Source organism: Choloepus didactylus, chromosome 12, assembly GCF_015220235.1.
Source record: "Choloepus didactylus isolate mChoDid1 chromosome 12, mChoDid1.pri, whole genome shotgun sequence".
NCBI classification, from domain to species: domain Eukaryota; kingdom Metazoa; phylum Chordata; class Mammalia; order Pilosa; family Megalonychidae; genus Choloepus; species Choloepus didactylus.
Window position 1 is genome coordinate 18,750,511 of NC_051318.1, and position 15,023 is coordinate 18,765,533.

At 44.0% G+C, this 15,023-nt stretch overlaps 1 protein-coding gene across 2 annotated transcripts in view; it reads left to right on the plus strand.

Annotated features, from left to right (window-relative positions):
* Nucleotides 1-15,023, plus strand: part of CRYL1 (crystallin lambda 1) — a 156,717-nt gene that overhangs the window by 105,622 nt on the left and 36,072 nt on the right. For both annotated transcript variants that reach the window (XM_037800606.1, XM_037800607.1), the window contains one exon: nucleotides 8,503-8,664. In XM_037800606.1, the coding sequence (XP_037656534.1) occupies nucleotides 8,503-8,664 (162 nt within the window). The remainder of the gene's footprint in view (nucleotides 1-8,502; nucleotides 8,665-15,023) is intronic.

Consider the following 15,023-nt stretch of genomic DNA (forward strand, 5'->3'; position numbering starts at 1 on the left):
GGTCCTGTTTGTCTTCAGTCCCTCTCCCAGAAGTATTCTTCTGTTACTTGTTACCTAACACCTGTTAGCCTGGAGCATTGGGAAGGAGCTTTCTTTGTTCTGACTAAGCCTTAGTCTTAGGCAGGTAATATGTCCCTGGGGTTTGCGGTGTGCACTCCCCAATGCTCCTAAAACTCCCTGGCCATGATTCTGGCTCCAGCATCTATTTCTAGCCCTCTTCCAGAGATAATCCCCCCCCCCCACTTTCCCCCACTTTTGCTTTCTCTCTTTTCCCCGCCTCAGTGAGTGTTCATCAGTGTCCTAACGGTGATGGCGTTTGCTGCCCTGCTCCCCACCCCACAGGTTAAGGCTTTTATTCCATAGAATAGATAGGGGAGAGGAGTCCAGGAGGGCTCCCTGGTATTCCGTACCAGCTGCCGCTCTCCTCTCTTAGATTTTCAGGGCTGCCATGGCGGATACCACAGAATGGGCAGCTTAAACAATAAGCTTTTATTGTCTCGTGGTTTTGAAGGCTAGAAATCCAAAATCAAGATGTCAGCAAGCCATGCTTTCTCCCAGAGTCTGTAGCTTTCTGGTGCTGACTTGCCACAGCCCTTGTGGTTCCTTCACTTGCATCTCCACCTCCATCCCATGGTCATGTTCTTGGTCTCCTCCTGTGCTTTCTCTGACTGTGTCTGAATTTCCTCTCTTTATAAGACCCACTAATATGGACCAAGGGCCTCTCTCATTCAGTTTGGCCACACTTAAAGAGGGTCTTAGAGGATCCTATTCACAAATGAGTCCAGAGCCTAATTCACCTTAACATCTTCAGAGGGTCCTATTGACAAAGGGGCTCACACTTGCAGGAACATGGACTGAGACTTGCACATGCCTTTTGGGGTGGGGGGTGGGGGCAGAATGATTCAGTCCTCAACACACTCTCTCAGGACTACACTGAGAGGCTTTCTTAAACTTTGTCCAGACTTTTTGTGGAGTTCCTGGTAGGGTTTGTGGACAGACATCCCAAAAAGGATGAATTGAATTTTGCTGTTCTCAAGGGCTTTATCATCTGTCACCAGAGTATGCTCAGTTTCCACCAACTTGCCACCCCCTTCTGTCTACTCCGGGGGAAGCCAGGGGTCAGGTCTCGTCTCTCCCTGCAGACATCTGCATCTCCTTATATTTGGGGGCCGTTCATTACCCTGTGACTTCAGCTCTCTGATGAGTTCAAGACACTTGTGAATTTGCTATTTATCTGGCTTTTTTCATTGTAAACTAGGAGCAGTATTAGTTCCAGCTCTCTACAGCCCTGAGCCTTGGATTCTTGATAACTTTTAAGAGCGTAAAGGGGTTCCTGAAACTAAAATGTTTGAGCATCCCAGGACCAATGGAAAGTGGCAGACCTTGGTTCCTGTCCAAATATTCCCCTGCCTTCTCCTCTCAGTTTCATCTTTGGTTAAATGAATTTCTGTCATCTTTATTATTATTATTATTATTTGACTGGATATGTTAAACCTAAGTACCCTACCTTGTAAAGACGACCGTTCAAGTACAACTGGAACTTAAGTGTTCCTTCCTCTATTTTTCAGACATCCCTACCCTTTTTACCTTTTTCTGAGGTTAGACAGAAGGCTCAAGGCTCCTAAATCTCCCCGGCGGTAGTTCTGCCTCCCTCAGATAGGTTCTCTCTCTGCCTCTCTCTGCCTCTCTCTTCCTTCCTTCCTCTCTCTCTTTCTCTCTCTCTTTCCCTCTCTCTCCCTCTCTCTCTTTCTCTCTGTTTCCCTCTCTCTCTTTCTCTCTGTTTCCCTCTCTCTCTTTCTCTCTCTCTTTTCTCCTGCCTCAGTGAGTTTTCATCCACCTGGTTCAGTACTGGTTAAACACCACCACCAGGTCCCCATAATGTGCTACTGTCTCCAGTCACTTCAGTGAATTAAAACATATTTGTACCACATATTAAGTGAGTCAGATGGTGGGTTGGCGCTTGGTATCACAAAGAACCACAACTGCCCGGTTTATTTCCCTTGGATTTTTCCTATGGACATTTGCACTTGGAGAAATCTGTGTTAACTGATGGCAGCCCTGAGAGGATTGGGAAATGAGCAGGCCTCCATCATGCACTTGTGATGGTGTCTGTCAGTTGCCCTGATCCAGGAGTAACCCTGTAAATCTCTTCTCCCCCCGGAGCTGTGGTAACATGTAACAAACAATTTCAGCTTCTGATTAAATCTTTCTGGATAGAAGATTGGACATATACAGAGACTTAAATCTTTGTTAAAAATTTTTTTAACTACATTATAAAGAAGTTTTGCCACAAAGGAAGAACTCTTTTCTTTTTAGTATCCATTAGCCAGTAGTGAGCCAGCTTGTCACAGGAATATCAAGGAATTTGCCCAACATTGTTTAAAAAATGGGCAGGTGTGTGGGTATTAGTAACTAGCCCAGTTGGTCCTGAACTTGAGCGGCTGCTTAAAGGGCTTTGACTAGCCAAGAACTATATTGCTCAAGTTAATGCAATAGCAATATACACAAAGCTATGACTAAGCTGGTTCGGGGCACCACAGGATATACAAGATTAGAATGGCCACTGCTTTACTACTTTCCACACCAAAAATTGTTTTCAGTAGGTCCTTTTAAAAAAAAAAAGAAATCCCCTAGTGGGCTGGTAGACTAGTTTGACTCTGGTTGACTAGATAACTGTATCTCTCCCCAGATGTAGGTAGCTGGGTAAACTGAGGGAAAAGCCCCTCCACCTGGTCCTTATGTGCGTTTGAGTGGAGAAGGGTCTTTGCTGAGGAGATGGGCCTCCCCTGCTGAGTCACAGCTGTTCTTGGTACCTGCGGCTGGAGGACCTGAAAGGGGAGAACCAGTCAGACCAGCTGAATCCACTGGTGACCAGTAAGGTGACAAAAGCCATAGGCCCCTTGTCCTCACACCTAGGCTCCCGATTCTCAAAACAGGACTTACCCCTGGCAGGGACTAGAATACTTTCCGGTAAGGCTGTGACTCACAGCTTCAGAAGGGTTACTTTTCTGGTTTTTTTTTAATTAGGCAGTATTACAATGTTGTTAATCTAGAGGCTCTGGTTAAACATAGAGCTGTTGGTAGTGTGTGTTCTCATTAAATGTTTACCAAGACAAGTCGTGCTTTGAATAGAGCCTTTAATTTGTGGATAGTTTATGTTTAAGAAACCAAATCTTCAGAGTGGGAAGGATCCTCTCGAGGAAGGGATTCTTGAATGTGAACGGGTCAGAGAGGCGTTGGTGTTTCTTCCCAGGCCCCTGTTCAGTTGCCTGCATCCTGGGTCCTCTGATCTTCTCCCTGCACTGGGGAATCTTAGAACTGGCTCATTTAATTAGGGGCAAAGGGAACATCAGCCCTTGCAGCATTTATTTCTGTCTCTTACTTATTTCTAACCCCCCGCCCAGTGTCGTCAGGAAGGAAGGAGGTCGATCTACAGATAGACCGTGCTCATCTGAGCTTTTTTTGTTTCTTGGGAGTTTAAGACTGGTAAATTCATCCTTGAGCCAAGACTCTATTCTATATTACAAGACTCATTATCCTTTTTCCTAAGTGAACATGGGAAGAAGAGATAAGAAAATGCTTTTTTCCCAATTACCCGGGGATCTGGCTGTTGGGAAACAATTCTCATGGGTCACTCACATTTCTGCATGTCTTGTGAAACGGCACTAGCTGCCGTTTCATTCTGGACTATCCTTTCAAGAATGTTTGCGTGACAGAGGGCCTTAGGAAATGGAAATAGTGTCTCCCTTTGGAGCAAAGGGCAGGTTGTTTGCTCTCCAGTGTAATAAGGTTATTGTCTTCCTCTGGGGCAGAGGACAGGCAGGTTTGCTTGTGGTCCATCATGAAACAGCTGCGTCCCCTAAGCTTGGGTTCCTCGGCTGTTACACCCACCCAGAATCCACGGGGTTCTCTCCGTTCCTCTCCCATGGGACGTGAGGAAAAGGGATGCTGATGTGACATGAGGCTCATGCTGCTTTATGGGGAATAAAACCCTTTGTCCCTGACTCATGCAAATTGGTTTTACTCAAAGCAATAACAAGATGTTTTGGAAAAAAGCAGCTAGTTAAATTATTCTCAACAAGAGGAGTATATTATAATTTCCACGCTTTTCCCCCAACCTTCCCTATTAGATTCTCTCTCCCTTCCCTCTGCTAATTTGAGAATTGCTGTATTATAAGCAGAGAGGTTACTGATAGAAATGCATTGCACATGAAACCAGTATTAGAGAGTTGAGAATAACTCTTGTGGTCCTCTCAAAGTGTCACCTGTCAACTGCAATGTAAAGATACCACTTACTGATAATAAATGATCATAGTGATTGCTGGCTAATATGAATTACTGATGTCCTTCACATCAACTTGATTTATTTTCCATTTTTCTTCTTTTCAAAATCCATTTCTTCTACCTTAATTTAAAGAATCTTTCTCCAATTTTGTGTTTCATACTATTGCCAGCACTTTGTTAAAAAAAAAAAAAACAACAAAAGCAACTTTGTATTTAAAACCTCACTTCTTCCTCATGAGAAATATAATTTAGAAATGTAGTACAAGTATGCTAACTGCAACCTTAAATGAAATTGTTTTATTATATTATTTGTTTATGCCAAGAATTTTAACCCAATTCTAAATAAATGATTTCATAAAAGGTACAAAAGAAATCCATTGGAATGAGGATGGAAATGGATACATTATCAGGATAGCAATCAACGCATGTGCTACTTGACTGTCTTCTAGGTTTTCTGCAGTTCATTTGAGAAAGGATTGCAGTTTAGAGCAAACAGCAATAAGCCTGTGACCTTAACACCTAATCCCCAGGAAGCAACATTCATAAATATGATCCACACTGATTTTTGTTTTGGAAAAATCTCTCTCAATTAGGTATAATTTGCTCTAGATTATTGTAGGACCCAGTTTAGGATTCTAAATAAGCTTTTGTTTTTTAACTTTATATCATTTTTAAGAAAAATGAAATGAACCCCTGGTTAAGGGTGATGTGTTTTATTGCCTGTGATACCAAAAACCGATATATTCTTTGTCTTTCTTTTCTCTTAACATGTTATAATATTCCTTCTAGAGCAAGATTAGTCTTTTTTTGATAATTATGCTGCCCACCTCTTGAGAAATCTGGTCATACCAGTATAGTAATCTGATAGATTTTTAAGACTGTGCTCTTTAGAGAAACAGTGAAAAGAGACGGATGTTTTAATTAGATGGATTGAAGCAGATTTACTGATAACAGACAAACTTTATAATGTAAATCGCTTCCGTCTTCAGCCCAAGGATGAATTCACTTCTGCCATGATTGTAATTGGATTTTAGCACTTCTTTCTTGACATCTTTCTCCCCTAAAATTGGCTAATCGAACTTCCAAAGAACTTCTCTCTTAATTGATATTAAGATGTAGTCATAATAGTCATAATAGTCATCATGGAAATATTTGTCTTGGAAAATGCATATTGCATAGAAAATGGATACACTTCAGAAGGAAGTACTTACCGACCCCCTCTTTCCCTAGGAATTATCTCAGAACTCCAGTAAACTGACTCTATAGCAGTACCAGTTTTCTAGAATAATCTTAACGTGCTGAATGCTGTCACAAAGGGCTTTTATTAATAATGAAACATTGAAGTTTATGAATTATTTACTTTTTAAAAAATAAGTTAGAGAGAATTAAAAGTTATGCCTATAATACCACCAGTTTCTTCCCTGCAAAAAGGCATGTTGCGATACAGAAAAAAAGGGAAATCATTAAACTTAACTCCACCTGTTAGCCATCTGATACTCCCTGAGATGAGTAAGCTGCTTTTGATGTATCACTAATAGTTGTGACTGTTGGGCGGTTTCATTGTGCTTTACGTCTCCTGAAACTTTTGTTTTGGTTTGGTTTGTTTTGTCAAAATATGGATGTGTCTGTGGTCATGGTTGTATGTAAGAATGCATTGATTATGTGTTGTGTCTCCTTCCCACCTCAAAACAAACAAAACCCAAACCAAACAGACAAAAGCCACTGCTTTGAAAGATGCTCGTAAAGTTCAGTTAAGTACAGTCAAGCTAATTGTCTTCTGTAGGGGTAAAATCTTTGCTAAGTTTCACATTTGGTGGCTTCTCCAGAAAGGACCCCCAAAAGGCACAGTTCAGTCGAGAATGCATCGGGATGAATTCTTCCCTGGTTACACTGCTGTGGTTCAAAGAGAACCAGGCTACTGTGCAGCTAGGTTCTCAGTTATCTCATTGTCCGATGGACTCCCCTGATTTTCCTCCTGGCCCCTTTAGAGCAGAGAGAATGCCTGCAGCCTCGCTGAGCTTTGTGATCAACCCCAGGGTTGAAGGTTCTGATGAATAGCGAGGGGGGGCAGCCTCCCTTTCTCTGGTGAGAGGTGTTGCTCCCTAATGAATAACAAGGAAACGCACTCAAGGCTTGACATGGACAGAGCCCTTATAAAACCAGCCCCGTAAATTGAACATAATTGGGTTACTATCAAACCCAGCAAACTGCAAGCAAATGTGCCATTAAAAAACCCTTACATAATTGTAGCAGGTTTGGATTTCCTCTGGTTCAAGTTTTCTTGCCTCTTTGACAATCAGACAATCTGAAGAAAGGCGTAGAATTTCAGGGGAGAATCTGTGCGACAGGCTCACAATAAGGCTATTCATGGCAACTCTTTTATTAGCTTAAACAGTATCTACATCATTCTTAGGCTCTGGTTTTACTACAAGGCTCCATTTAAACTTAACCGAACTTGCAGACTTAACTGATCCAGGAATTAGTACAACTAGACAGTTACTGTAGCCTTTTTCCCCCGTTGATAAGGACATTTAACACAATGGACTTTACAGTTCTTAAATGACTCCGTTTTTTCTTTTCGGTCTTGGAGATGTGGTGCTCATATGACCTTTCATTCTTAATAAAATTTTGCATGGTTTGATTATTTATTTAAAAGTATAAGCAGACACAATATTGACTCTGTACCCTAAGAGGAAATGGTTTTTACTTTTCTAGAGGATACAGAAGTAGAATTACTATGTCATAATATTTACACACCTGATTCCAATACATTAGATACTATTATTACTATTAGATAGTAAATAAAAGTTGAAAACATTTTCTTCAGTTTTGAGAGGTGATCTTGATGTAATTACCAGTAGTACTTTCACCACTGAACTTTCACTTTTGTACACTTCTGATAATCCTACTGGTGTTCATACTGTTTTCACTAATTTATGTGATATGTAAATTTAACTGAAGTTTCAGTGAAATTACCCAGATGGAATCACGAGTACCATAGGGTTAGGGGCCATGGAATTATCATGGCTCTGATACACTGTCAAGGCATCTTGGTCGGCACCTGAGAAGCTGGGGGAGGAGGGATCCCTGACATCAGGGTGGAGAGGAGATCCCTGAGGATATATTTGGCAGCACACCACACTGAGAATATTAGGTCCCCCACACTTTGGATCGTCACCACAAATTTAAAAGACCAGGGATCATCAGGATGTTTGTATAAGATGTAGGTGGAAGGACCCCACCCTCAGAGAGTCTGATTCAGGTGGGCTGGGGCCTGGGAATGTGCATTTGTAGCAAGCTCCCCAGTTGACTCTGAGGCTGGTGGTTCTTGGACCATACTGAGAATCATCTATGCTGCCAGCAAATGCTGGTAGTTCATGCTGCCTCCCTGTAGTACCTGTTGCATCCAGGTAAGCAGGACCCATCTTGGTAGGGATGGCCCTGGGTGTGGTTCCCCAGAGGTGTTGGTTGCAGGAGGGGAAGGACACCTCTAGTATTTCCGAGGTATTGGGGCAGCTCAAGTCTCCTGCACTTCCATCCACAGCAGGGCGGTGTCCACTTCATCCTCGTATTCCCAGGATAACAGTCATCTGTGGCTGCCATTGGTGTACTGGGAATGTCAGCTCACTCCCACCCCAAGCTTTGCAAGTAATTAGAAATGCAGAGGGGTTGTTATCTGTGGTATTTAATCCAAATTTGCCTCTCCATCCCCCTTCCCTACCCCTCTTTTTTTTCTAAAGGTCTTCCAATTAGAAATGGATTCTCAGGAAGTCTTTTGGGAATTGTGGCTGTACTATGTTTGTTCATTTCATGAAGATACAATTTTTCCTTGAAGATGGGTTGATCTGATGGTCAGAACAGATAGAGACAATAAATGGTTCTGGCTGCTACTGATGTTTATAGCAGTTTGCCCTGAGGTGCTGTTGTGTGTTGTGTTTGTAGAACCTGCCCCCACTGGACTTGGCAGACTTTTTTATTATGAGAGTTTTCAGACCTGCACAAAAGAAAGTACAACGAACTCCCACATGCTCATCACCCAGATTCCACAGATCTCAAGATTTTGTCATATCTTTTGGCAGCCTTTTGTTGTTCCTAACATTTGTGGGTGGTTTTCAATAGTGGTTCGTTTTAGGAGTGGATCAAACATGAAATGCTTTGCTTGGAGTCTGACTGAATAAGCCATGATCATGAGTAGTAATTTCAATGTGTCCTTTTTAGGAATGTGTTCCAGAAAACCTAGAACTGAAGAAGAAGATTTTTGCCCAGTTGGATCGCATTGTCGATGACCAAGTCATCTTAAGCAGCTCAAGCTCTTGCCTCTTGCCTTCCAAGTTGTTTGATGGTTTGACTCATGTAAAGCAGTGCATTGTGGCTCACCCGGTGAGTATTTCAAACCTGGGGAACTGATTGCATCTCATTGTTCTGTTCAGGGACAGTAAATTATGACCCATTCCCTGGTATTTTGTAACAGCTTTATTGAGATGTGATTAACGTCTCATACAATTCAGCAATTTAAACTGTGCCATTCAGTGGTTTTTAGTGTTTTCACAGAGTTCGGCAATGCTAGTATTTTTAAAAAGTATTTTATTCAAAAATGTCTTGGATTTTATCAAAGCATCTAACATGTAATGGGATAGAATGAGAAACACTTTCAAGCTTTCACCCGCAATTCACTGTCTAGCTGAGGAGCCAGACTGTTAAACAAATAATTCCACTACCAAGGTAAAAGTGCCATTTGAAGTATGTCTGATGGATAAATTTTGTGGCTGTCATTTGTATTGTTAGTTTACAGAACACAATTCAGAGTGAGAACAGTTTTGTTAAAATGCAGATTCCCTGGCCCACTTCCAGAGATTCTGACTCAGTAGGTCTGACTTTAAACACCATCTTTTCAATGTTACTCCTTTTCACCCATCCATTGTAATTAACCGGGCAAATTCTTCAGTACTAGGAGGGCATGATGTGGTGTACTAGACAATGAGTTATATTTTAGTTTGCTAAAGCTGATGAAATGCAATATACCAGGAATGGATTGGTTTTTACAATGGGGATTTATTAACTTACAAGCTTATAGTTCTTAGGCTGTGAAAATGTCCAACTCAAGGCCTCAGCAGGTGATGCTTTCTCCCTGAAGACTGGCTACCAGTGATCCTCAGCTCTTCTGTCACATGGCCAGGCACATGGCAATGTCAGCTGGTCTCTCCCTTCTCTCCCGGTTTCATTGCTTCCAGATTCTGGCTTCAGTAGCTTCCCCTCTCAGCTTCTCTGGGGCTATTATCTGTCTTTTATCCTCTTGTAAAGGACTCCAGTAAGAGGATTAAGACCCACCTTGAATGAAGTAGGTCACACCCCAATTGAAACAACGTAATCGAAAGGTCCCACCTACAAAAGTTCTACACCCACAGAAAAGGATTAAAAGAAAATGATCTTTTCTGGGGTACACACAGCTTCAAACCATCACAAGTGCCTAATTGGCATGCTCACTAAATGCTTTTGAAATTAATGCAATAATATGAGGAAAGGAGGATCAGAGAGAAAAGTTAAGGGTTACCTTGAAGTTTACAACTCTTGGGCACTGACTGTGAGCTCAGCATGGCCTTTGAGGGCCAGGACAGGTCATTAGGATGATGAAGCGAACTTGGCTCAACTCGAATAGAAGCTGGGACCAGGGGTAGGGTCTAGTGGGGCTGGTGAGGAGAGGAGAGAGTTTGAGACTGGGGAAGAGCATAAGTAAAGGCATCAGTCCAGGAACAAGCCTGGGGCAAGTGGAATAGCCAGGGGGACCCGCTCGACTGGATGAGGCCAGGTCCTTGGGGAGGAGTAGGAGAAAGCAGGAAGGATGGATGCTAGCTGGGATATGGAGAATGATAAAAGCTATTCTGAAGACTTGGGACTGTCTTGGGTACCAGGCTGCACTGTGATGTGGCAGAAACCCAGCTTTTAGAAGGAAATAGGAAGGACCTTTCCAGATTGAAGCTGGTCAGAGAAGGGAGTAACTCTTTCCCATATATTGGTTGTCTTCCAAACGTGAGAGACCAGGGCTGGGGCAAGGGTGGGACCCTGGAATTGAGAGCAGGGAAATTCCTTTTTCTGAGCAAGAGTAGTATAGAGTAGGGAGGCAACAGACTTGCTCAAGGAAGGGAGGGAGGGCAAGCCGTAAATGCCCCCCTGATCTTATATGCTGAGTAGAAGGGGGTGTGGACCGCCATTCAATTAACCAGGTTGTTCTGGATGTGTTACTCCATACTGAAGAATAATGCAAAGTGTAAAGAGTGATTATAGAACTGGAAGACTTAGACCCATGGAACATATGAGAAAAACAGCACATTTTGTTACCACACAAAATGTGGTAACTTTTTAAACAAGTGAAATTGGCACCAAAGGATTCCAATTGAGAACTTCCAAATATGCAGTCCCAAGGTTTTAGCCTGTTGTGTTTGCTTTTGTGACAAACCCAAAAGAACTCTTAGAAACCCGAAGCTACATTAGATTTGTTACTTGATTTCCTCATTGAAAAGTATAACCAGTGAGCTCTTGCTTGAAAGCTTCCAATTTCCAACCAGTGTTTTTACTTCCAGTTTAGTTTTACAAAAATTAAATACCGTCTCCCATAAACTAAATCAAATTGCTTAGAAACTACCTCTTAAGTTCTTTGACAAGATTTTTACCATATATCTTCAATTATAAACTACCTGATAGGTGAGATTACCCCTTCTTCAGTTTCTTCTCTGTCATACCTAACCCAGAGCGTCCGTCTGGTAGGACAGTCTATCAGCGTTGAATAAGGACATTTTTCTCTCCCTCATACTCACTCTCCCCCCATTCAGCTGTGGCTCACTTTTACTTTAAATTTAATTAATTAAAGGCAAGTAGCACAGTTGAAAGTAAGTCCAAGTCTTATTTTAAAAAATTAATCTCTTGCTACTTTTATAAATTATTTTTAGCCAAAACCTATTTTAACTAAAGCGAATCAAATAACCCAAATTAACTGTCTTTGGAATTTTATCCCTTCTTTTTTCTAGTCTCATGCTACACACTTTGAATCCTTTCTCTGATGTCTAGGGTAGTGAAAAGAAGGAGTAAGAGAAGAAAAAAAAAAGTTCACTTCTCAAGCGGAGCCAGACAGGAAAGTGTAAGGTTAGCTAACACCCTCCTGTTGCCTTCAGCATCCGGGCTTAAATCATCAGTGGTTCTTTGCATGGACAAGGAAATAGGATAAAACGATAAAGAGGCCCTGGCAAAAGTGGGAATTCAGCAATTGCAAAGGATAAATTGTCGCTACGCCTTCACACGAGAGCAACCGGCCGGGCTTGTTTGCGTCATCAGTGTTCTCTTAGGCTCCTTTCCCAGGAAGGCTCCCGGGTCACTTGGGTGGTGCTTCACTGGTGGGTGAGCAAAGAACACCAACAGGGTGGAGAGTAGTCTAAGATCTGAGGCGATTTAAATTAGAGTTTAGAATGTGCTCTGGAGTATAAAACCAGGAGGTGTCAGTTGACACCTATACAGTAAAGGCCCCAAAATAAGGTCCTTAATACAACCCTTTTCTATGTCCTTGACATTCTTCCTCTCAAATATCTTTTACACAGACTTTCCTGGTCTATCTAGTCTCCTGGCCAGGGGTGACTCCAGAATTTCTCTGTAGAGGGGCTTGGGGATGCCAATTTGGCAGTTGTTAGATACTGATTGATGATTCTCTTAAGGTTGAATTTGCACTGCAATCTCTTGCTACTTAGAATCTATATTACCAATCAATTAAAACAGCAGAGTTTTCTACTGGTGGTTTCAGCCACGCTTTACAAAGGCTTCTTCCCCCAATTTTTCTTCCTTATTTCAATGTGGGCTAACTTGGTGGTCTCCTGGACATAATGGTGAGACTCTTAGCCTGTCTAGTCACGTCTCGGTGCCACTGCTGCCCCTCGGAAATTCTTCTGTGGGTGAGGTCTGCCTGGGAAGGAGGTTAAATCTCGAGTGGAAGCATTTCCTAAAATGTACAACTGTAACATGTATCACTGATCAGCCACTCAAGCGTAAAAGGCCGTCTGGAATTAAATGAGGCTGTTTACAAAAAGCCACCCAGAGTTTTTGCCTTTGAGCTCCCCTTGTCTGGACTTGCATCCTGCCCGACTAGCTCTTCTGTCTGAGTCCGAAGACATTTGCCCTCATATTGTTGGTTCACATCAGTATTTGAGTTCTGCTTTTGATGTGTGCAGAGTTGGGTATGTGTCTGCGCGTCCTTCCGTATGTCTGCACCATGCTGCCCATTCCACGTTATAACTTCCTACGGTTCACAGGTGGTGGTTTTGGCTCTCTTTGTGGAGAACACGTTTTAGGACTCACGGTGTGGGGTGGATGGTTACTTGTGGCTAAAGGAATTTATGTGATGACTGAAAGCTAAGGAAAATGCTGAAGCTTAAACGCGCTCAGCCAAGTAGGAGCAGGAAGCCTCGGTCCTAGTGTGCTGTGTCTGTCTCGGGAAGAAGAGCTTCCCCAGGCCCCCCGGCCGCCCCCTCGCCCCACCCAGGGGAAGGGGCTCCCGGGAAAGAACTGTGGATTGTTGAGGCTGCCTTCTGGGAGAAGGCGCAGTCTGCCTTTCCTCTGCGGGTTTAACTTCACGGACTCTGCTGCAGAGAAGATCAACGAGGCCTCTGTGCTGGGTGTGCTGTGCTATCGCAGAATCACATGCCTCGCAGGCTCCGTTTCGGGTTCTGGGCCGGCTTTTCCCAGGATGGATGAAAGAATGCCCCACTGTGCCGCCTGGCTCAGCCCCTCAGCCCGAGCCCTCAAAGGGCCTCCTCACGGCCCAGACAATCCCTCTCTGTGCCCGGCGCAGCCCGCCCTGCGGCTTGTGTAACCTGTGAATGACTCGCCTGCGTTTCTCGTCTGTTCTTCCGTCTCTGGAGGGTGTGCCTGCCCGTGCTCCGCATGGGCTCCGCAGCAGAAGGGCCCGGCCTGGCCGCAGTGCCAGTGCGTGGCCTGGTGTGTGTCAGAGAGAGAACAGCTTCCAGGAAACGTCACTGTTCTCTCCCCTTCTTCATAAAGTCGCTTCCTTCAGCTGTCCTTCTCTCCCTCCCCTCCTCTCACCTTCTTGACCAGCCGCATTACATTTAAGGGCCCCTCTGACTGTTGCCTTCTCTGAACCCGAGGTAGGGATGGGTTTCCTTGTCAAACGGCCTGTGGCCAGGATGACACGGCACAGCGCCTTCCCCAGCAGCTGTGCACCCCGGGCGCCCTGTCCAGGGTTGTGGGAATGGGGTGCACTGGGGTGCGAGGCAGCCGCAGCACAGGCAGTCAGGGAGGCAGGGGCTGCGTGCCCGGTTGGATGTGAGGTGAGGCCTGTGCTCAGCGTGTGGCCGAGGGACGGACTTTCTAGGTGGCGTGGGTGGAACTGACAGATGTCGGGGAGGCGAGGGGGAGGTGGGGGTCCAGGATGCTCCTCGGTTACTAACTTTGGTTTGGGGATACGACAGGGTTCTCCTCAGACTGGGAACTAGGAAGCAGGACTCGCTTCAGCGTGGGGAGAAGGGGAGTTTAATTTCATGCAGACTGAGTTTATGCTTGTGGTATAGCCCAGGGAAGTCTAGTATTCCGTTATAAATATGGGCCTGGGGTTTGAGGGGAGGTGAGAGGGGGATGGGGAGGGAGAGAGAGAAACAGATACACTTGGGGGTCCTTGGCACCTTGGTGTGGGGATTGAGCTCCCCCAGGGAGAGTCTGAGGATGGGGCAGGGGGAGACCAGCCGTGAAACCCCAGGAACCCCATCATTTAAAATGTGGGCAGAAAACCGAGATGGGAGAATTAGCAAAATATTCATAAAAACACTTTCTATTTGTCTCAGTCTGCAGTTTTACTATGTGTGAGGCTTACAGTGTTTTCGAAAGAACCCTAAACCCCGGCGTCTCTGTTTTATATCCAGTTAAAGTTCATTTGAGATAGACAAGCTACAATCCTTCTGATTTTAAAAAAGATCAGAGTTTAAATATTTTTATGGTTTTCCAATGATTATAGATGGGAGACGGTGATTCAATTGAGGTGTTGCTTTTAATTTATCTGTTTGAAAACAGGTAATGGCCTTTCTTTCTGAATGGGTGGAGAGCGTGACCAGGAGTTCCCAGAATCTGAGTTCCTTGCGGATCAGGTGCCTAATCCTGGGCACTGCCTTTTATTTTTCCTCCCATTTTCTGTCAAAGTCATTTTAGAATGGACACTTCTCATAGTTATTTAGTAAATGTGAGATTCTACCAGTTATCACCCAACTCTGGAGGAAAAACAATTTGAAAGCATTCTTTGGTGATCTATTTACTGTGGTACGTCATCTCAGGGGTAAGCCCATGTAAACATTTTCTTTGGACATTAGAGAATTCTCTTGGGGCTGGGGTGGGGGGAGATGGTCAAGAACAGAGCTTCTCAGGGTAACACAGAAAAACCAGAGCCCTAAGTTTGCATCTTGGCTAGGCCAGGCTTTCCTTAGGCCCTGGCTGCCTTTGTACAGGTAGGCGTCTGCTGGGCGGGGCACTCACCTGTCACAGACAGTGCTTATCTTCAGAGCAACAAGACTAATGGGGGAAGCAGGTTGTTGAGCCACAACATGGAGAAATTAAGGGAATGCCCAATTTGGGCTGATGCTCTGATATGTTGATTGCCAGGAACCTCCCATGAGTAGCAGAGGAAGGAACTGGCTTTGGGGGATGAATGGGTATGGGTAGAAGAAGCCTGTGAAATGAAGACGAGAAAAAGAGAG